The sequence below is a fragment of the Podarcis vaucheri genome (assembly GCF_965113315.1).
Source record: "Podarcis vaucheri genome assembly, chromosome: 2".
NCBI lineage: Eukaryota > Metazoa > Chordata > Lepidosauria > Squamata > Lacertidae > Podarcis > Podarcis vaucheri.
Genome location: NC_138760.1, coordinates 75,351,535 through 75,375,120, shown reverse-complemented (window position 1 = coordinate 75,375,120; position 23,586 = coordinate 75,351,535). Strand labels below are relative to the sequence as shown.

The following is a 23,586-nucleotide window of genomic DNA, read 5'->3' as shown; positions in this document are numbered from 1 at the left end:
GGTAGTTATTTGCTGCTTGGTCTCCTCTCCCCCCCAGCAGCAACAGGGCTGCGTTTCCTTCATCAGAAGAGCGGCTGTGCTTTACGTGAGGTGGGATCTTTAAGAAGAGAATGATTAAATTAATCCACACGGAAGAGAAACGCCAGCAAACCACGCTGGCTTCGAGCCAAGCAATCACTCATTCGCAATCGGCGTTTGAAAATGACCTTCGAATCGCAGGGTTCCCGCGCATGCCCAGAATGCTCGCGGCAGGAAGCGGTCGGAATCGGGGTGGAGTAAAAGAAAGCGGGCTTATCGGCGGCAGACGAGGACAAAGACGATGGGCGGAGCTTTCTCCCGCCAGCCCCACCCACCCCAGGACCAGACGGAGCCATGGCGAGGTGGGCGGGGTTGCTGGGCGCGCTGAAAAGGGCCGGAGGTGCCCCGGGGCCGCGCACTTGCTCTGCATCCTCGATGGCTCGCAGCATGGCCGGAGCATCGCTGTCTAGCCTGGCGGGAGTGCTGGTGCGGCCCCTGGGCGGCGGGGAGCCCGTCGACCTGGGCTCGCTGCTGGGCCGGGTGGTGCTGGTCTCCAACGTGGCTTCCCTCTGAGGCACCACGAGCCGGGACTTCACGCAGTTCCGAGAGCTCCAGCAGCGCTTTGGGCCTCAGGGGCTCACGGTGCTCGCCTTCCCGTGCAACCAATTCGGCCACCAGGTACCGTAGCCGCCGTCGAGGGGGCGAGGAGGGCGAGGAGGAGGACGAGACCTTCCCCTTGGCAGCTTTTCCTGCTTCGTAGGGAACGAGGCGCCCTTGGGCGACACAAACTCCCAAGTCGGCTTGTAGGTCTTTATATGGGGGGCTGCTTTGTGTGGGGGCTTCTCAGTCCTAGGTTTATAGGAAGGGGCGGGAGGGGGAAGGAAAGAACGCACTCTGCACATGGCCAGAAGCTTTGTTTTCTCTCTTCCTAACGCTCGCGATGGAGCGGGGCGAACCCAGTTCCTGGAAGCTCTATCACGGCTCCCAGCCACCCCTGCCTTCTCTGTGATAAGAACCGCGCCTTCCCAGATGCTGAAACTGATTCCTTCCGTATCGCCACAACCCCCCCCCCCTTGCTTTACAGGCTCTTATCTGGGCATAAGAGTTCTTCGATGATGAATGCCCCCCCCAAGCTGGCTTTATGCCTGCCGAGCACAGGAAAGGTTTGCAAGAGCCCCTTGGGGCATTGATAGGGGGGGGGGGAATCGTGCCCCGAGGAGACACTTAATACAGTTGCTCTACATCTCAAGTCAGCACCTTGTTGGATGATTGTGGAGCGGAGAGAGGAAGCAAGGGTTTGTTACATTTTCCAGCAGAGAGCACCCTACAAGTTGTGCTGTAGACATGCGGCTGCTGCTTTTGCAACCTTACTAGTTTCCCGTCTGCTCACAAGCTAAACTGCGTAATGGCTTCCTTCCCACTCAATCAAATGCCGCCGTTTCCGTGCATCTCCACTTGTGTGAAGTGGAAAAGAGGATGGTGGTTTTGACTGAACCAGCTACAGCTACCTCTTTTGAGAAGGGCAGCATTTGGAACTTCATTTAAAGTGCTACTGTACCGCTTCAGCAGTCAAGGAGAATACTGGGTTTTCAGGATTCTCCATGACTATTAAAGTGGTATATTCATACTATAAATGTATTCTCCAGATGTGAGTGGAAACTTTGTACACCAAGGAACAAAGTGGGGAAGGCTGCATAGACCAGTTGCTCCTCTTGTTGTTGGAGCAGGTAGTGACAAGCAGTCAAATTCAGCAATTGAAACATGCATTTTACCATCGTAATTTGGAGCATGTGGATTGGGAGGTGATAGTTTGGTAAGGCTTGGAAGTCTGCAGTTTTCAACCAAGTAGCTGGCTCAAAGGATGGCTACTCTACCTCTGTGAAACTAATAAAGCAGCTGTGCTCTTACTGGCTCAGTCATTTTGACAGATCTTGCTCAGTAGGGGGTGTAAATAAGCTTCTTGTTTTTCAAACCCTACCTGGCATACAATAGGAAATCCTATTCCCTTGTCTCCAGTCTGTTCTGGAGGCTCCCCAACAGTCAAGAGCAGATAGGGGGGCACACAAGGAGTGGAAGAGGAAAGCTTGTTGCACAAGTGGAAGGAAGTCCTTGTGCTAACAGGATGATTCTGTTGCATGCAACCCAAAAAGGTCTAGGACTAGGTCAAATCATGGCAGAAGACAGACTGATGGTTGCTGATACTGGCATGTACAAATACCTGCTTCACCAGAATTGATAAGGGTGTTGTAAAATTTCAGTTCCCAGCCACACCTTGGAGGCAGTGTGCAGCAGGGACATATTAGTGTTACATTAACTGATGCTTGAAGTAGTATTTCTCTGAATGGGACAAAAAGCAGCGGGGTACTCAAGATGGGGCAGGGGATGAAGCAGTTTGTATAGTCAAAGTGTACAAAGCTGAACTCTGCATTTTGATTGCACATCTAAACCCTTATGCACAAACTTTTAATTAGGGTACTTGCCTAAACTGTGTTGGCAACATCACAATCTGCTTGTAAGGGCTTAAATTGGAAATAATTTAAAAGTGCTTTTTATTGCTTCATTCCCCACCCCTCCTGCCCAGTTATTGAAGACCACCTGCTATTTGTCAAGAGACAGCCACAGCACTACCCAAAAATGTCTATCACTGCTTGGGCAATATGCTAGGGAATATTTAAGTCACATCAGTTGACTTGTTTGAGGAAGAAATTATTTGTTCTGTAAATGTTACTTTCAATGAGGAACTTGAAGTTTCAGATCCTACTAACTCCTTGCAACTGCAGCAGAGCAGTTTATAGAACTAGTAGGTAAAACTTGCTTTCCTCCATAACTTTAATCTCCATATGTTTGCTGAACTAAACTAAAATACTGTAACAAGTAGCAAGCTGCGATGGAAGGGAATGTTTTTGCAAAGCTGCTATTGGCATGGTGAAGGGGTTGGTGAAGCAAAAGAAGATGTTACATAAAGCAGAAGTCAGTAGCCTGGTTGGTGCTGCTGTGGCTGTTTGCTACACTTTGTTCTGACATTTGGAATTAAACATATATCTTCTCTCTCCTTTTTACAGGAAAATGCCACCAACGAGGAGATCCTGAATTCACTAAAGTATGTCCGCCCAGGCAATGGGTATGAGCCCAACTTCAGTGTCTTTGAGAAGTGTGAGGTGAATGGGGAAAACGCTCACCCACTCTTCAAATTCCTGAAGAAAGAGTTGCCCTTTCCACATGATGACCCCGTGTCTCTGATGACCAACCCACAGTTCATCATCTGGTCCCCTGTGTGTCGCAGTGACATCGCATGGAATTTTGAGAAGTTCCTCATAAGCCATGATGGAGTGCCTTTCAAGCGTTACAGCAGGCGTTTTGAAACCATCAAGATCCAGGATGATATTCAAAAGCTGCTTTAGCAAGTCACCAAGAACCAGAAAATTTGCCTTGCAGAAATGTCTACTTCTTTTTTTCAGCTAGGCTATTGCTTAGATGATGTCCTAGGTTAAGTATGATACTTTCCATACTAGAGTGAATTGCAGATCTGTCCTAGATTAGACTGGGCTGATCTAACCGAATAGGCAGAAGAAAGTTGCTTATGCATCATAGCAATGAAACTTAATTGAAATGCAGGAATCTATTTGCCGTGATGTAAGCTAAATTATAACCCTTCCTCTAATGTGCGAGGCAACCATGTATTATGTGACTCAAGGCTGAATAATATGAGTGGCTGCTTTAATGTGTGGGTTAAATCCTACTATGTGAAGCAGCCCTCCATGTGCCAAACTCCATGCTGTTTGTCTGTGTGGCCTTATATTGTTTTTCAGCAATTCATCTGTTTACTCTGGCAGTAAGTTTCTACTCTCCATCAAAATTTTATTTATGATGGTGCTTCTTCTAAACACTTGAAGGACACTTGATGTATTTGTAAAATTTTGTATGTGAAGATGTAGTTAATTACACTAGGGGAAACAGCAGTTTATGAAATTCTATGCCAATAAAATGCTTCAAAGACAATTATGTCTGTGTCTTTATAATAAGGCTGCGTAAAATTAGGTTGCAACTAGTTATTTGAAATCTCAACCTAAGCTCATTTAACACATTACCAAAAGAGCTGAAGTATTACTTAAACCATGACTGAGCAGGTCCCTCAAGTGAAGTTCATGGCTGCTACTACTGCAGTTTCTGGCCTAAGCCATGGTTTTGCTTAGCATGTTGTCCAAACCAGAGCTTGTACTTTGTCTTGCTCTAGGGCAAACCACGAGCTGTAGTTAAGGTATGTTCTTGGTTTACAGCTTAGTTTGTTTGGAGAAGACAAACCATGAGCCTGCATTTAGACAGCATGCTAAACCAAAATATGGCTTAGCCCTGGGTAGCATGCCAGCAGCAGAACCAAAGGAGTGCAGCAGTTATGATGGCTCCAAGAATCTGTGTTCATGCTAAACCACGATTTGGTTTAGCATTATGTACTGACTGAACTGAGACAAAAAAAATTCCCTACAGCTGTGGATTGACATAATAAATTATTTGATATAGGTTGGGTACCTGGCTTCTACTGGCAAAAATTCTACATAGAATTCTACCAAATCGTAGTCCTTATTAACAAACTGGATTCAGTAAGCAACATTACAAATAAATGTGGAAGGTAATTTGCTAGAAATAAAAAGGCTTGTTATTAGTCGTTTGGGACAGGAGTGGAGACTGGAACTAGTTGAAAAATATACTACAAATGAAGCTCAGCTTTGTAGATATTTGTGTGCATGTATCTTGCCTGTGTCCTATTCCTGTGTCATTCTCTCTCAAAAATGCACACACAATTGACAAATATTGCAACAATGTTTGCTCATTCCACACACGCCCCCGCATTGATTTATTAGATGGGTGTCTGAAGAATGTAACATATAAGAACAAAAAGGGATTAACAATACAATTACTATATAGTTATAACAGGCAGTTGTTAAAATGTGTAATTATACAAATTATCCTCATATCCTGTTGTCCTAATAGCACTAATATCTTTAGCATGGTCAAAGCACATCAAGATCTATGTTTTCAGAGGGCAATCATGCATCCTTTCTTTCCATTGAATATCTTCCAGCCCAATCTTTCCTAGACTTTGTGTATGAAGGCCTTTGGAGGAACGTTCATAAATTGTTCATTTCAACAGCTGAGCCAATGGCTATGGAGGACTTACTTCAATTAACAGAAACCAGAGATCTTGCAACCAATAGTATTTCAAAGACTACATGCTGCTTTTACCCCCTATTTTTCTCTTGAAGATTATCTGATGGGGAAGAGTAATGTTATTGCTCTTCTGTAAGCATATTTCTGTGCTTTAATGTGATACCTCAGTCATATCTTTAGGACCATAGTTTGTGGTGGTGATTACAATTTACTTACATACTAGTTTTCTGCCTACTACAATCTGTTCTGGAGAGGGTGCTAACCTCCAAAGCAGATTTGCCATGTGTTGCATGGGGAGTTGCAGGGGAGAAATGGGAAAGGGGAAGTCCCATTTGCAGGAGCAGGAAGCCTGTTGCACAAGTAAGCAACTGCAATTCAGTATCACCCAATATTAATGGTTGCCGTAAAAAGAGCTCAACATCGTACCATATATTTCCTAGACGAGCAGTCTCCTAAAGAGCTTAGGATAAAAAGGACGATTGCCATTGCCCTTATGCCAACCCAGCAGGACGACCCACAAGACCTTCAATATCAATTCACTGGGTTGGCTGCTGGTTTCAAGGAGTGGGATGTCCAGAGACAAGTGTCATGGCAGCATAACAGCTAAAGAAACCAAAAGGGAGCTGCACCAGCAGAGATCCAGGGGTCACCAACGTGGTGCCCTCTAGATGTTGGTAGTTCTAGTCCACCGAATGCAGAAGGATCCCTTTATAGCCAGGGTCGCTATCTAGTTTGAGGCACGACCTGCAATTCTCAGCCCTTCAGAGGTAACTGACACCGCAGACGGAGCCTGTGTGAGCTACTGGAGAAGGAGGGATTCCCTGCCTCCCTGCCCTTTCACTTCAGCGGAAAGCGGCCCCTTCTTCCTCAGCGTCAAAACACCGCGCTCGGCCCGGCGCTCCCTGCCCTCCGAACGCCCGGAGGCGTCGCCGCGCCTGCGCAGTGCCGTTCTGTGCGCGCGGCGGCGGCCGGGCGAGGAAGGATATCCGCAGTTGGGGACGGCCGGCCGGGCGAAAGCGCTTGCAGTACTGTCATGGCGGCAGCCGAAGTAGGGTTAGACGGCGGGGGAGGCGGCGGCGCCGGCCTGAGGCCGGACGCCGGGACGCAGCGGGCGGAACTTATGCCGCTGCTGGGGACGGCGCTGCGGCCGGGAGAGTCGTGGTGAGAAGGGCGGGTGGGGCGGCGGGAGCGAGAGAGCGCGGCGGCTCCTTTCCCCTCTCGGTGTCAGGTTGAGAGCCAGGCCGCGCGCGCGCCGCCTCCTCCGCGCAGGCCCTCCGCGCGCTCGGGCTGTTGGCTTTCGAATGCGGGTGTTCGGAAGGGGGGGGGGCAGCAGGAGGCGCGAGCTGCTCCCCCCGGGAGTTCGGTGTTGGTGGCAGGAAGAGGGCATGTCGGTGCCGGCCGGGCCCTCCCGATGCCGGTGCTGAGTCACTCTTCTTCCGTCCCGTCCCCTCCAGCAACTTCGTTCACCTTTCCTGCCTCCCGCTCCAACCCTGCCCCGTTTGTTTGTTTGTTTGTTTGTTTGTTTTATTACTCTTTCTTCCCCCTTCCTTTTCTTCTCAAGGCGTATTTTCCCCCCTTTTATTGCAGGTTCCTAATTGACAGCCGGTGGTTCAAGCAGTGGAAGAAATACGTGGGCTTTGACAGTTGGGACTTGTACCACGTTGGAGAACCTAATCTCTTCCCGGGACCCATTGATAACTCGGGGCTTTTTGCAGGTAAAGTTGTGTGGAGAGGGGATTAAGATTTGGAGTTTGGACTGGGACTGGGAAATGGAGGAGGGAAAATGTCACTGCACGGTACTGCTTTTTGGAGTATGTTCTGACATTAAGGGAGTCAGTGCCCTTCCCCTCCAATCTTTCCCAGTACACTTTCCCAATTCTTAAGTAGGGATATTAGTTTTTCTATATGATAAGGCAGCTCGCTTTGGAAAAACTATGATGGAATCTAGCATGATTGTCACATCAGCAGTTACTGCAATCATAACTAGTATTGTAACAAGTCTTGGAGGTTCCACCCTTAAATAAGTGTCTCATTCTTGGCTTCCACACCCTTCCTGTGGGGTTTTTTTTTGTGTGTGTGTATTTCTCCACTCAGCCTAGGCCCGAAAGCAGATGACTTTCCTTTTTTTGTAAATGGAAACTAAAAGAGTTAACGGTTACATCTGCTTCTGTGTTGTAAATCAGTTGGTTGCAAATCATTATTGGCTTGGAATATTGTGTCATAGAACTTCAAATCATTAGGTGTATCCACTGAATTCAAACTTATGTTTGAATACATTTTTGTTTCACCCCCTGAGCTCCAGGTGCACATTGTTTCCTTGGCTTAGTACTGGTTCAGGTTTGTTGTGGCACAAAGTTGACCTTGGTAAGGTGATAATTTAAATCTGAAGCCTGCTTCTTACATGATCTTTCATTATTTGGGAGACTAGATAGCTTGAAATCACATTTTCCTGTATTGCAAGAGGTTCCCAGTGGCAGCAGAAGCAGTGGAAAGAACACACCATTCTGACACGCCACCTCTCTCCAGATACAGTCCTGAGAAATAACACTTGAGCAACTCTTTAAAAGATTTAAAGTAATACATATTGTGGATAGGTAGAGCTATTTAAATTTAGCAGCAAAAGGCAATATAGATGCTGTGTTCCTCAGACCAGGGCTGGATCTAGACATATCAAAGAAGTGTTTCAGTTTAAAGCATTGTAAATTTAAACAGGGAAGACAGGTAGAGAAAAACAGGACTCCACACTGCCATCTGGTAGCACAATGTTATATCTCACATACAATGCATATAAATTGCTTTTTCTTTACCAGTCTAGCTGAGTCCCAGGAAATCACTAGGATGTCTGTGTACAAACATAAAAAGTTTAAGTTTGCTTCTCAAAGTCTCTGGATCATATTGGTATAGGAAAGTCTTCCAGTTCTGCATTGTACTTTTTAAAGAAAACTTTAAATACTATACAGCTGGTTTTATTTGATTAATAGTTTGAAATTATGTGTGGAAGTCTGAAATTAGATTGTGAAATAATACCAGTTGAGTCTCTTCAAGACTCACTTTGATGTGGCTATTTAAATTACCTTAAGTTAGATTTTCAGAAGTGTCTGTCACTTTGAAAGTGTGTTTGTTTTATTCAGGATTTCCAGGAGAACTGTTTATCTTCCTGTTTATCGTTATGTTTCCTTTCCTTTTTAGACACAGAAGCTCAGACTTTGAAAGAACATCTCATTGATGAGTTGGATTATGTGTTGGTTCCTACTGAAGCCTGGAACAAATTAGTAAATTGGTATGGTTGTATAGAGGGACAGAAACCAATAGTGAGAAAGGTAAGTGATAATGATCTTTATGTAACTTACACTGTTTTGTCGCTTTGGGGAATCATGTGAATTATCTCTTGAGCTACCCAGAGAAATGAACACTATAAAGAATATTTAGGTGTCATTTAACTGGTGCATAGGATAATGATATATTGTGTGACGTATAAGGTTGAATAACTGGAAATACAGGGTAGGAAATGAACTGCTCTTCCCAGTATTAGGATGGCTCCTACAGTTTCAGAATGTCTTTACAGAATGTTTCTAGCTTAGCTAATGTAGAGTAGAGGAGAAAGTTTCTCTTCAGTTGCCCTGTACTCTGTTGATTAGTCATTTAGCCAGAACACAGGATGAAGTTATAGGGTGGTATCCAATTGTGTCCATCAGCTAGTGGGACTTGCTGTTCTCCTCTCCCTGCTACCCCTGTGGATCTCAAAAAACATTTTTGGAGGGTTGTGTAGAGTGAGGAGACTGGAGCAGGTTAGAGAGTGGATTGCCATGGGGAGGAGAGGAAAGAGAATAACTGTTTACTCTTTGGAAAGGGGAATATGGTAAAGGACGCTCCACATGACCCGTCTACCAGGAATGCTTCTTTTCAGTGTAAGAGATAATGTATACTGACTTCAGAAACACAGCAGGACTTCAAGTAACTACACAACGCAGAAAATTGCTTTGTAGGCTGGATCTTAAATCAAATAGTTAACTGTGCAATAAATAATATATAGTACATGCTAATGCAATCTGCTATAATTTTAATGAACGATGTAGAAAAGAGCATGTGATATGTCATAGGAATAATTCCATTTTCAGAATAAGAAGATAAGCTAAACATGCCCATATTGCTGCTAAAATACAGTAGATGCTTTTTAAATGTAGGCCTTAAAAGGAATGTGCAAATGTAAAATAAGAAGGGTAATTCCCCTTTTTCTCCCTCCTCCCCCACAAAACCCCTTTCCCTTTTTTAGTTTTGTTTAGATTGTGTTTACTTTCTGTTTGATAAAAAGGTAAAGGACCCCTGACAATTAAGTCCAGTCGCAGACGACTCTGGGGTTGTGGCGCTCATCTCGCTTTATTTATCTACTTGCACTTTTTGGCGTGCTTTTGAACTGCTAGGTTGACAGGAGCTGGGACTGAGCAACAGGAGCTCACCCCGTCGTGGGGATTCAAACCACCAACCTTCTGATTGGCAAGCCCAAGAGGCTCAGTGGTTTAGCAAATTGCTATGATCCATTACTGATCTTTCCTTTTTCTTTTATTGCTTTTATTATTGATTGAAATTGAAATGAAAACCATCTCCCAAGTGCCTACCAAATGATTACATAACATTCATTCCTTTCCCTGAGCCAGAAGATTGTACCTAGTGTTATGTGTTGGACACATTACAGCCAGGCAAAAACATTCAGAGTATAAAGCAGGGCCAGTGAAGCATGTGACCTATGGAAAGTTTACAGCAGGGGATGGCAAACCACTGTCCAAGGGCCAGATGCAGCCCAATTGCCCTCAGGATCTGGCCTGCGGATGGTCTGTGGATCGTGTGGATTCTATTCGTTAATTTTTTCTTCTTTAATTTTCCCCCCTGCACTGCCATTTTTGGGGGCACCATTTTCACCCCTCTCCTCACACACCACAGTGCCTCCCCCCTCCTGGCATAGATGAGGAAGGGGAGCAGGCTGAGCACCATTTTGGGCAGTGCCTCTCCAGAGCCAGCCAGCCCTTTCAGGCTGCTCATCCCGCTGCCGCTGCCGCTGCTGCCAACCTCTGCCACTCGCAAGGGCAGGCACAGGAGCCGCAGTTGGCAGAGAGCAGCGCCTCTCCAGAGCCAGCCCGCCCTTGCACTGGCAGCACCATAGGTAGGCAGGGGAAGGGGAGGGCCTGGGGGAGAGAGGGAGAGAGAGAGAGAAGCCTCTGCTGCGTGCGTGCGTGCAGTCTGGCCCGCCACAAGGTCTGGGGTATGGTGAACTGGCCCCCTCCAAAAAAAGTTTGCTGACTCCTGCTTTACAGGGCCAGATAAAGAGACCTAGATGGTCATATTCAGCTCTCTTGTTTTGTTGTGGTAGAATTTTACAATCATGTTAATGGACTCCCCAATAAAAATGGAGCTTCAACTTGTCAAGGCATTGGATGTTCCAGTTTTGTGCCAGTGTTTCCCAACTCTCCAGAGCAACTTTGGGTAGGCAGTTTGAGGAAAAGAGATCTTGGTAAACCTGATTTTGCCCTTTGCTGTTTGGGTCTTACCAGGGTGGATTTGATTTAAATCAAATCGATTTAAATCACTAGCCAGTAAGGCCTGATTTAAATCATTTTTTAACAGAAAGACTCATTCTTGCTGGTATAATCTTAATATTTACAAACAAATGAAGGTTTCATTTTTGGAATATTAAATTTTCAGAGTAGTTTTTACAGTTATAGCAAAAAATACTGATTTGGTTATACTATTAGAAATACATAGACAGATGATTACGAAATTATTGTGAGGTTTAATAAGTTAACAGTTTATATTTGGACAACTTTTCTGCTGTACTTTATTGGAAGGACAAAAATGATCATTTCCTTAATAACAATTTAAACAATTTATTTAACTAAAACAATAACATTATAGCATATGTATCCATGTTTGTTAACTGATTATGTTAAACACGTTTTTAAAAAACTTAGACTGAGTTTTAGCACACATGAAAAACTTAAAACAAATCCTTATTTCCTGATGAATAGCCTTTGGACTATAATATAACTTACCGGTAAATAGAAAACTATCTTTAGAAAGATTTTTTCCTCCAAAAGCATTTTATTTTAAAAATCCAATTTAAATTTAAATTTAAATTTTGTTTATTATTTTTTCTTTTAAAAAATCATTGATTTTTATCCACCATGGGTCTTACCTCTTGGTTTGAATAGCTAAGAAGAATAGTTAACTATAACCATTTGTTGGTGTTGACTTCAGTGGAGCTAATTTTGAAATAAACACACTTGGGATTGGGCTGTAGAAACCTCTGCAGGATTATCTGAAGCCACTTTGCCAGTTGTAGAACTAGAGTCAAAACCAAGGACTTCTGTTTTATGTGAAACTCTAGATGTTGGCACTGTTATCTATCAGGCCAAGATATGGATACTTTGAGGGTGGAGCCTTTCAGTTTAGACTACATATTTGCTTTCAGAATAGTTTGTTGTACCTACTTTACAGGAAGCCTTTTCTTCCTAGGTTGTGGAGTATGGTCTGTTTGTGAAGCACTGTAAAGTAGAAGTTTATCTTTTGGAGCTGAAGCTGTGTCAGAACAGTGATCCTGCTAATCTTATGAGCTCTTATTTCAGCAAAGCAGACACCGTTGGTAAGTAGCTGTTTGCTAACGCCACAACACACCTTGAAACACATCTACACCTAGTGGTGTCTAGTAATTTATTTACCGTATTTTTCGCTCTATAACACGCAGATTTTTTCTCCTAAAAAGGAAGGGGAAATGTCTGTGCGTGTTATGGAGCGAATGTGTGGTCCCTGGAGCCGAAAAATGAGGCAAAAATCAAACCGCGCTTCAGGGAGAAGGGAAGCCTGAAGAGAGGAAGTGGCAGCTTTCCTGCATTCTGCCTCAGGGTCTTACTGCCCGTCCTCTCTGTTTCGTTACTGTGTTTGCTCAAACGGAACAAAGAGCAGGGGAAGCCCCTCCCCTCCAGGCAAGAAGAGAGGAAAGCAGAGCGTCCGTCCTTCTATCCTCTCCCTGCTCCGGAGGAACAATGTTTGTGAAGGGAAGAGAGATTACAGGTTCGGCTTAAAATTCTGATTTGACTTCCTGCTTTTTGTTTTTGGAGACACACAGCATTCAAATATGCTTTCTTCCATTTAAAGAGGGAGAGAGAGCGAGAGAGAGCACACGCTGGCTGGCTTGTGTGGGTGGGTGGGGGGAAACTTTTGCCTTCCTTTCCTCACGTTATAGCCCTCTCCTGCATTCTTAGCCTTCTGTGTTTTTCCTTCCCTCCCCACTTAAAATGTGGTTACAAAGCATGGATCCACATGGATCCTCAGGATCTTTGCATTGGGTCACCCCAAATTCACCATCAGAGCACACAGCAAGTCCATGGCTACAGCCTGCCCCCCCCAAAAAAAAATCACGCACCCACTGTTGCCTGGGGCTGCAATGGTGCAAAAACGTGGTTACAAAGCATGGATCCACATGGATCCTCAGGATCTTTGCATTGGGTCAGCCAAAATTCACCATCAGAGCACATAGCATGTCCATGGCTACAGCCTGTCCCCCCCAAAAAAAAAATCACGCACCCACTGTTGCCTGGGGCTGCAATGGTGCAAAAACGTGGTTACAAAGCATGGATCCACATGGATCCTCAGGATCTTTGCATTGGGTCAGCCAAAATTCCCCATCAGAGCACATAGCATGTCCATGACTACAGCCTGTCCCCCCCAAAAAAAATCACGCACCCACTGTTGCCTGGGGCTGCAATGGTGCAAAAACGTGGTTAAAAAGTATGGGTCCACATGGATCCTCAGGATCTTTGCATTGGGTCAGCCAAAATTCACCATCAGAGCACATAGCATGTCCATGGCTACAGCCTGCCCCCCCAAAAAAAATCACGCACCCACTGTTGCCTGGGGCTGCAATGGTGCAAAAACGTGGTTACAAAGCATGGATCCACAGGGATTCTCAGGATTTTTGCATTGGGTCACCCCAAATTCACCATCAGATCACATGTCTGTGGCCACAGCATGAAGCACAAAAATGATACGTCCACTGTTTCATTCAGAATATTTTTTCCCTTGTTTTCCTCCTCTAAAAACGATGTGCGTGTTATGGTCAGGTGCGTGTTATAGAGCGAAAAATACGGTAGATCATTAAATGGGGCAAGTATATTTTACCATTTTCTTTTTGCAAATTTTGTTTTCACAATCATCTGAAATTACTTCTTTCCCCCCCTTGAAATGGTGAATGCTTCTACTTATCTGATCCTCCTATAGCATTGCTAAACCACAATTTCACTCCAGCTTTTATTATTTGTCCTTAGAACTGACAGTTACTCTTCAGCTTTAGATGCTTCTGCCATTGTTCAAACAATCCTACCAGCAGACTGGTTATTTCAGTAGTAGTAGAATGTCAGCTTCAAATAACCCTAGCTGCATTATAAATAAATGATTCCTTATATTTTAAAGTGATAATATTTAGCTATTCCAGGTAATACAGCTATAGTCAGAAATTAAATTTTACAGAAAATTGGTATGTACAGATACAGTTAATAATTCACCAGTGTAAAATAATCCAGAATTAGTATACACCTTCTTGTTTATTTAGCACTAGTAAATAAGCACATTTTTACACTTTGAACGAGCCACACCTCCCAACCTAGTCAAAATACAGCTTGTAATAACATTGTCTCTTTCTTACCAGCTACTATTGAAAATGAAATGCGAAAGCAGTTTAATATTCCTGACGGAAAAGAAATTAGGCTGTGGAGCAGATACATGAGTAATACTTATGAGCAGCTAAGCAAACTCGACAGTACTATACAAGATGCGGGGCTCTATCAGGGACAGGTAAGAAGTTCAAATATCATATGTTGTATTGCTCACCCTGTGGGCTGTCGACAAGGCTGCAATTTGTAAAAAAGTTACAATGGGAAGAATTCAAGGTAATACTATGGCTGTCATTCTGTCAGGGTCAGCTTTCCAGCTTGCCAGACAGAATTATTCCTCCTCACCACCACCCTGGCATGCTGTTCTGGGGGTTCTTCTGACACCTCTACAAGCCAATTTTGGGGCACGTGGGGGGGGGGGAGCCCAACTGTGCTAGCAAGAGCTCTTGCTAGTAGGACTTGGAAGTTGGATCCCATCCCATGTGATTATGAAGTCATACAAAGTATTCTGAAATTTGAGCTGGTTTCTCAACTATTTGGCCAGGTTCAGTCAAACGCGAGCCGTTGTGGAAGAGCTACTGCATTCACAGCCTAGCAGCAATCATATAGAGGCAGCTGCATGTGGTGGCTGTTCCTGCCGTTGTGTGATTTGTGGGCCTGAAAAAAACAAGTTGTGATCAAATTGCCACAGTAGTGTGAACAACTCTTCTGTGTAGATGCTGATTCCTTAAATGGTAACTTGTAAATGCTGCTGAGTCAAAAGGCTGCCAGAGCCTCCTGTACATCCTAAGGTGTTAGCATGGGGGTTATTTAATTGGGAATCTCCTGTTTTGTAAGCACTGATTTGCTTGTATTTTTCTGCACGGAGCCAAAGAAAGCCCAGATATATAAGATAGCACTCCCTTTACCTAGTTTTACTATTATTTTTCTTTAACTTTAAAGGTAGTGTTAATAGAAGTGAAGAATGAAGATGGTACGTGGCCCAGGCAATCTCCGACAAAGTAAGTTTTTCTCTATTTATACTTTCCGTTTCTCTATCTCTGTTTAGACATTGCAAAACCTGAACACCAAACCATGGTTTTGTGTTGTCTGAATTGTGCCTCTGTCTAACTTGGGTCTGAGAGGTGTCTCTACCACTGTTTAACTTGGCATGACACTGACTATTTTTCTTCCTTCTCTATTCTGTTATTATTACATTGTGTTTATTGTCCTGTTGTATTTTAATTTGTTAGCCACTTTTGAGAGCTTTCAGGCTAAACAATGAGACAGGAAATGCCCTAAGTCCTCTTATACTCATTTTTCTAAATTGAAGTAGCATTGAATTAAGAAATAAGTACCAAAAACATACTTTAAAGTTACATTTCTACCTTGCATAATCTTGACAAAATTAATCTTACTTTTACAATATTGAAATGATACTTTCCTTAAGAGATAGTGAAATGCGCAGCTCAGATTTTTAAAGAACAGTGAAGAACTATCCTATGCACCGCTTCATTCTGAATTGAGCCTGTTGCAAAGCCATCTACAATTTAAGCCACATGTAAGGATTCACCTAACCTGCCCCTACAAAAGATTCCCACGGGCTCCCCAAATTGGCTTGGGAAAGATCAGAAGAACTTCTAGCACAGTACATGACTTGCATAGGTGGAATTATTGGAAGATGAAACATTGAATTCCACCCAATGTATCAGGCATTACAATTCTTATTGGCCTCTGACTACAGCTGGAGGTAGTTAAAATTTTAGAGTATTTACAAATCACTGGTAGATTATGCCAAGGAATATCTATTCTACTTAAGCCGTCTTTTTCAAAAGATAATCATTTTATTTAGTAGATTAATTTTAGTCCAAAAAATCCTGTTGGTTGCCTTCTGTTCTGCTGGGAGGGGACAGATTTACGCTATGAGCATGCAAATATGAATCTGAGGCCTTGTACCAGTTAAGATTAGTAGTCTTGCTAACCTAGTACTCATTACAATGATTGATTGTGGATCAAACACTGATTCAGAAGTATGGCTCTTTCCTAGCAATTATTTGGAGAACTCTTAATCAGCTGGAATGCAAACAGTGGCGCATCATATCATGCGCTCTGCCATGTAAGAAATTGCCTTGTGTAGCTTAGTACCACTTGCATAAGTTCTCCTTGGTATTTTACAATAGGGAAATTTGATACAGAATGAGGGTGAGTACTAGATTTCTAATTCCATTGACTCATAAACAATCCACCTCTTAAGCCTGATGCTGTAGTCATTCCTTCTGGGTTGGAAATCCAGAAATAAACAGTTTAAAATAGTAAACTATACTAAAAAGTCAGTTAAAGAATCTCAGGAATTATTTAAAAAAACAAAAACTAAAACCCTGATGGGATTTTTACTACTTTTTTCCCCTCCCAGATCAAGCACTGCAACAAGCAGAAATCTAGCTACCTCTTCAAAATCATCAGCAAGCTCTTGCTCCTCTTCAACCATTACAAATGGTGATAGCAATAACTCCTATAGTTTGAACTGCTCCAGCCTTGGCAAAGGGTAATAGCAAGAATGTGTCTGCTGTTCTTTATGTAACTTCCTTTCTCTGAATACTTTTATGCATTCTCTTCTTTATTAAATAAGGTTCTGCCCTGAAGCATTCATGGTTCCACTCTTTGGAAGCTAGCTATGTATAACTTTAAACTTAACTTCAGTTTCATGGCCCTCTGGCATTTTTTTGCCAGTTACTATTCCATTAAGATGTATGAGTTCTGTCAATTTTTCCTACAATAGCACTTTATCATACAATAGCTGATAGGAAAAAAATGCCACTCTAAAATAGTTCATTAAACCAGATTGCATTCTCCCATATAAACCTACTAGGACATTTGAGATCTCCCTTGGAGGCTGTGCTCTCAAGGCGCTTGCCCCCAGAGGTGTAGTGGGTGGTTACTTGAGGCAAGACTTTTCCTTGCCTTTTCCTTGATATGGTAGTTTTGAGATGCCTGGCAAACACAGTATTACATTGGAGGATTTTAGGACCCTCTGACTTCAGTTGTTCTTTTTATCCTGCTTGGTTTGGGTTATTTGTGGTGGTGGTGGTTTTTCCTAACTTTAGTTCTAGTCTTGGTTTCATTTTTCATTAGCATAATGTTCTGGAAACTGAAAAGCAGGATGTGAGTATTTTAAGCAAAATATAATATCAGTAAAGTGAGTCTCCACCTACAGTATGAAATGGTACAGCCAGGCAGCAGACTGGCTACCTCATAATACTTGATTGTGAGAACTAGGTCTGAGGGAGGAATTTTATAGTGTAGGCATGTGTATACTATAGATCAGTTGGAAGGTTTGCTTTGTCTTGAAGTTTGAGTTACGTGTTTAATTGTATTGTGTTTTTATATTCTGTAAACTCCCCATAAAATTTTGATGCAGGGCGGGTAAGAAATACAATATACATTATTTTTGTATAGCTGTAAATAGTTTCTTAGCCGAAATATTCTGCAACCTGTTATCATATTCCAGTATGTTTTCCCCCTCCAGAGGTTCTAGCTTTTCCTGCAACTCCTACAACAACAGGGAGAGCCCTCCTCAGTCACAACCTGGTCTCTGTGGGCTCAGTAACCTAGGAAATACATGCTTCATGAATTCAGCTTTACAGGTAAAGAACTGGTACAATCTACTGAAGAACCTAGAGTGGTAGGCACTCTTCTGCTTGGGTTTTATACTACCCCATCTTAAATTGTATAACCGTTAGGTTCCCATACAGCTTGGAAAACCTACATAATGCTGTGGGTTACAATGGAAGATAGAAAGCTGCATTTTTCTAGTGTCAGAACACTGGTCCAGGATTGCCGATATGTTATAAGCCAAACCCTGGCTCCTCTATGAGTAGCACAGGAGCAGCAGGGCCAAGGGAGGAGCAAAGTGGCTACACTTTTTGCTGCGAGAATCCACTCACTCAATCATACTTAGCCATTGTCTGGATTAGCACTGTGTGCAAACCGGGCTGCTTACTGGCAGCAGCTCTCTAGGGTTCAAGGCATGAAACGTTCTCAGCCCTATATGATGATGCCAGGGTTTGAACATGGAGCCTTCTGTATACACAACAAGTGGTCTACCCTGAGCTATGACCCCGTCCTCCCAAAATAGAAATAACCCAGCTAGTACATGTTCCTCAGTTTTCTTCTTTCAGCAGTTTCCATATGTAATATTTAATGTAGCTTGCAATACAGTCCTGTATAGGGTGATTTTGCTGACTCTAGTACAATTTTAGTTTTCATTGGGCTGAAAATGGGTTGTTGGCATGGCTTTCTTTTTTATGCATTTCATGTGTCTGAATGTTCTTCTAGTGTTTGAGTAACACCCCTCCACTGACTGACTATTTCTTGGAAGATGAGTATGAAGCTGAAATAAATCAGGAGAATCCTCTGGGAATGAGAGGAGAAATTGCAGAAGCATATGCAGAACTCATCAAACAGATGTGGTCTGGGAGAAATTCTCATGTGGCCCCCCGCATGTTCAAAGTAAGTAGACTTTCTGTCATTGCAACACAGCTAGAGGAAGTGACATTTTTGGTTTCATGCTTTCTGCATGGAGCTTTAATGTTAGCCCTTGGGGAAATACTTTCCCCATCATGAAATGTCTAGCCTGGTAGCTTAGGTTGAACTTAAAAGAATTCTAAGTATGATATGGACTCCTGAGTGCTACAGTGCCTTAATAATTCACTGAATGTTGCATATTGCAGGGAAATGCCATGCATTCTGTTTAGAATAGTTGTAGTTCTAAAGCTTTTACTGATACAGTTTGATTTTTAACAAGATTTTAGGAGTTATCTGACTTCTTTTTTGAGAACTGTTTTATCTGTTTACTTTTTATTGTTTTGTACCACTGTGGTATGTTGTAAAGTGCAATGTTCCAAATAAAATTGAGCCGAAAGTTAGCAACTTTATCTCTCTCTGAAATTAGTTGTACACTGAGTTGCTTTTGAAACAGTTGTTAAAATTGTACACATGGTCTTCAAATCACTTGTTGATATTCTGTACTCAAATAAGTAACAAACGTACTTTATTAGCACGTTTGTCAGTTTCACAGAATTTTTCATGGATTAACCATACGGCAACTGTATCTGATAACTGTTATCCAAAGAAACTGATATGAGAGGAGACTTCATACATCTTGGTATCTTTTTGACATTAGTTTATTGCTAGGAATTAGCTAATCTTCATTGAATTCTGCAAATGAGGCTAGAGTTACTGCTTTTCCCTTCACTGCTCACATGCATCTTCCTAATGTTATTTTTCCCTTTCTTTTTTTAATTTTAGACCCAGGTTGGCCGCTTTGCTCCTCAGTTTTCAGGGTACCAGCAACAAGATTCCCAAGAGCTCCTGGCCTTTCTTTTAGATGGTTTACATGAGGATCTAAACAGAGTAAAAAAGAAACCTTACTTGGAGTTGAAGGATGCTAATGGCAGGCCTGATTCGGTATGCTGCATAGACATTCCACTGCTTGGAGTTAAATTGTGCTATAAAAGAGTAACACTCAACATATGTTACAAATTATTTTTTGCCCATCCAGTTCCTTTGTTTATCTTAGTGAGGATGTCTTTTTCTTAGCAAATGAATCCATGAATCAGTCCACTTGGGACCATTGACTCTTAGCCAGGCTTCAACAGATATGCTTCCCATTGTGACTGTGGCCCTGTGCTCTGATAAGCAGGTAGCCTTCCTCCTAATTTTGAAGATGCATACATGGACGAGATTGTCCAAGCAGTTGCATGGCAAACTCCACTAGCTCCAAAGTTGGGTCAAATTAGTGGCACTTACTAGAAAGGCAGAGTCCAGATAGGCGATGCAGGATCACAACAGGCATGGCAAAGCACAGTTTGTCAGGACGCTGGACAGATCACTGTGACTGATGCTGGCTGGAACTTAACTACAGTATTGAGATCACATTAGCTGTTTTCACTTGTGGCCAGCCAGATATAACTATCCTTCCTCTCATTAAGAACCTAAGACCTGCACAGCTAAATCACCATCATCGGGAAGTTTTTTAAATGTTAGATGCTTTATTATGTTTTATATATTTTGTAAGCCACCCAGTTTGGCTGGGGAAACCTGAGAGCCAGGTGACCCTTTCCAATTGCAGTCAGTTGCTGTAATCCTCCTTTCTTGGCCCTGTTTAAACCGAAGTAGAACAAGGGCTTAAAAGGGAATGACATAAGTAATTACTTGGGGACAGTGCCCAATTTAAAGTTTCCCTTAATTGGGCTGCTTTTCCTTTGCAGGCCTAGTTTTTATTACGGTAATTTTGAGAATTGATGCCACACATACACACGCGTGCACACCCCAGTGTAGTGTTTATTAAATAACTGCCTTTGCATGAATGTCACAACGATCATAGTTGGAGCAAACATTGCCGAAAGCTACATATTTCTTAGGTTTGACTGTACATTACAAATTGCACTGCAGTACTGCTTAAGCCAACCTAACAGTTCGAAAGCACATCAGAGTGCAAGTAGATAAATAGGTACCGCTCTGGCGGGAAGGTAGACGGCGTTTCTGTGCACTGCTCTGGTTCGCCAGAAGTGGCTTAGTCATGCTGGCCACATGACACGGAAGCTGTACGCCGGCTCCTTCGGCCAATAAAGCGAGATGAGCGCCACAACCCCAGAGTCGGCCACAACTGGACCTAATGGTCAGGGGTCCCTTTAGCTTTACCTTACTGCTTAAGCAGTTCCTTGCTCATTTGCTAGAAGTTACCTCTAATCTGCCTTTCCCTAGGTTGGGATTCACTGAAAAAGACCCTGTCAGCAGCAGCCCTGCACAGAACACTTCTCCTCCCCTGTGTGCCCCAAATTCCCTCTGAAATTGGTTTGGGTGGTTGGGAGAACCCCCAGAACATCAGGGGAAGAGGAGGGGCATTGTTCCATCTCGCAAACTGAAATGCTTAGGCAGACAGAGTGTTTGTAATAGTGTGACATTGGAATTCCATCCCTAGAATTGGATTCTCTCATACTATGCAAATTTCACCTACACACTAGGGTGCAATCATCTTGTACAGTCTGTTCTGTTGCAGGTCACTTGCATGTTGAATTACAGGTATACCAATAAGTGAATGATTTCATTGCATACAAACATAGTTGTTCAGCATCAGTTTGTCACATCACGTCCTTCTATTGTATTTCAATATCCTTTCCTACAGATAAAAGCTGTTTCATCAGAACTTGCATCTTAATCTTTATACTGTGTTTCTGCTTCTCTACAATGTGTTTTATTTTTTGCAGGTGGTAGCAAAAGAAGCTTGGGAGAATCATCGATTGCGTAATAACTCTATAATTGTAGATATTTTCCATGGTCTCTTCAAATCCACATTGGTCTGCCCCAAATGTTCTAAAGTTTCCGTGACTTTTGACCCTTTTTGCTACTTAACCCTTCCATTGCCCTTGAAGAAAGATCGAACCATGGAGGTTTTCTTGGTTTTTGCAGATCCACAGCGCAAACCTACTCAGGTAAGTAGAGGTGTTCATGTTGGTCTTTGTTATGAAAGACAGAAAAATCAAATTGTGGTGTTTAGTGCCCTCTGCAACTTACAAGAGGTTGCCTGCTTTTAGTATTAGAATTCCGATACTAAGGGTCATTGTATGAGCTGCGTTGCACGCTTCCCGCCTGCTCAGTGTACATAGAAACACACTCAGATATCAGGTTCAAATCCCATCTTCCCCATAAAGCTCACATGATCACCTTGAGTCAATTACAACCTCTATTACCTACCTTTTCTAGTTACCTACCTTCCAGGATTGTTGAGGAAAACATGTGCAGAGGAAGAGATCATGTACAACACCTTTACCTCCAACAGATAAATGGAATGAAATCAAATTTAAAATAGATATAGCTGGAACAAACATTGCTGTCTTAAAATACACAGTTCACAAGAAGCCTTCCTACCCCAGCATGTAAAATGACCAGCTTTGCATTATATGTGCATTATATATATATATATATATATGTATATATATATATATATATATATATATATATCAATCAGCATACGTACAGGCGGAGATAAGATGCATCCAAGACCCAGTCTTGAGGTCAGTTTTACAGAGACTCTGGGAAGGCAGCTAAGTCTGTACTCCAAGCATGCTCACCTATGAGTAAGCCCAACTGAGCATAGTGAGATTGACCTCACCTGTATGTTTTGTGATATACATGTTTGGAGAGGGAATCTGTCCAATCCATTTTTCAGCAGGTGAGATCCCAATTGCCAGTCATATTACACGCAGGAAGGAGGGAACCCCAAGGATGTTCACACAGAAGTGAAGCCCTGGCCACAATTGCAGCCCAAGAATCAGAGATGACCTCTCTGCTTTCAGTCACCGCCTAGCAACAACATTCCCACAAAGAAACCTAATTGGCCTGTAATTATGGGCTGATAATTTTGGATGTGGTTTCCACTAAACAATCTTTCACAACCTAGTCTTCTGCATATTTCTGAGTCTTCTATAAACTGAATTTTGTTGCTAAGTGTCATAACTTATACCTCACAAACTACATAGGGTAGTATCTGACTGAATTTTACTCAGAGTAGATCCACTGAAATCAATTAAGTTCAGTCATCGGGTGTATATTGCATATGACTAATATTAGATATCAACAATAGTGACCCCCTTAGTAATTGTATTAATTGCTTCTTGGTAGATTGCAAGCTGAACCCCCAATACAGTGTATCTTTCTAGCTTTAGTTAAGAGTAAAAAATGCCAGTTTTTTCCTGTCATACCATTAGCTTTTTACAATCCCAGCAGTGCTTATAACAGGACAACATTTTTACATTTAAATTTATCCTAATAAAATGTAGTTTCTTCACAATTTTGCTTGATTGCACAAACAATGGTGGCTGGTTTGGACATAACAGTAAGCCAACGATAGTGGTTTGTTGCTCCTACTTACTAGCAGGTAGGAGAAAAGCAGAAGCTATGTTCACAGTAAACTGTTAACCATGTCTGACTATAACACACAAACACACCCTGTATCAAACCTGGTTACTGATGCTGATCCTTAAGTCTAGAATTGTGTTCCTTACCAAGGTTTATTTTGCTTAGTATAAGTTTAATGTTCTGCTTTTTCCCCCAGTACAAGGTAATTGTGCCAATGATGGGGGCTGTATCTGACCTGTGTGATGCACTCTCAAAATTCTCCGGGGTTCCTGCAGAAAACGTAAGGCTAAATAATATTGTTTGATAAATAAAAGGGTTCAGTTTTCTACAAAATGTTATTAGGTAGACTGATTCCTGAATTAGTTAAAAATAACTTTAACAAGCATTATAAGAAGGTGACTTGATATTGTGTATTGGGCACATCTTTTAAAAAGTTGTAATTTTTTCTTTTTAGGGCAAGAAGTGAGGAGTCACGTTCCACTTTCCTCATGTTAAAATGTTTATCTATACAGAAACTTAGATGAAAACAAACTGTCCTCTTTCAGATAAAAACTCTGACAAGAACAGCTTGTCAACATGAGCCTGTTCTCTGACCTTGGCCTTGTTCTGTTTGCCCTAATACCAACTATGTATAGCACTCATTTTGAAAAATGTCCCCAAGTGCTTGAAGTGAGCATTGGGTTGAAGTGAGACCTTGGATCCTTAGCACTGATAACTCCTTGATAAATATGTACATTCTACAAATATTTAATAGCAAGGGATTCTTAGCAGAATTTGGTATCGTGTTGCAAATGTTCTGTATGTAGTTGAGAATTGATCTAGTGTAATAATGAAGAGTTCTTTA

General features: G+C 42.5%; 2 protein-coding genes across 3 annotated transcripts in view; both read left to right on the top strand.

The window, feature by feature from the left end:
* Positions 1 to 357: 357 nt before the first annotated feature.
* GPX1 (glutathione peroxidase 1) lies at positions 358 to 4,017 on the top strand. Its single transcript, XM_082214612.1, has 2 exons — positions 358 to 696; positions 3,081 to 4,017. The coding sequence occupies exons 1-2, from the start codon at positions 373 to 375 to the stop codon at positions 3,417 to 3,419; spliced, it is 663 nt and encodes a 220-aa protein (XP_082070738.1). The 5' UTR covers positions 358 to 372; the 3' UTR covers positions 3,420 to 4,017.
* A 2,069-nt stretch (positions 4,018 to 6,086) lies between these two features.
* Positions 6,087 to 23,586, top strand: part of USP4 (ubiquitin specific peptidase 4) — a 36,156-nt gene continuing 18,656 nt past the window's right edge. Inside the window, exons 1-12 of one of the 2 annotated variants that reach the window (XM_082214494.1) lie at positions 6,087 to 6,345; positions 6,772 to 6,899; positions 8,374 to 8,504; positions 11,692 to 11,818; positions 13,880 to 14,025; positions 14,787 to 14,845; positions 16,237 to 16,368; positions 17,350 to 17,467; positions 18,159 to 18,332; positions 19,131 to 19,289; positions 21,092 to 21,316; positions 22,939 to 23,022. In XM_082214494.1, the coding sequence (XP_082070620.1) occupies positions 6,218 to 6,345; positions 6,772 to 6,899; positions 8,374 to 8,504; positions 11,692 to 11,818; positions 13,880 to 14,025; positions 14,787 to 14,845; positions 16,237 to 16,368; positions 17,350 to 17,467; positions 18,159 to 18,332; positions 19,131 to 19,289; positions 21,092 to 21,316; positions 22,939 to 23,022 (1,611 nt within the window). In that variant the 5' untranslated portion in view covers positions 6,087 to 6,217. The remainder of the gene's footprint in view (positions 6,346 to 6,771; positions 6,900 to 8,373; positions 8,505 to 11,691; positions 11,819 to 13,879; positions 14,026 to 14,786; positions 14,846 to 16,236; positions 16,369 to 17,349; positions 17,468 to 18,158; positions 18,333 to 19,130; positions 19,290 to 21,091; positions 21,317 to 22,938; positions 23,023 to 23,586) is intronic. The other variant, XM_082214495.1, reaches the window with a different exon arrangement.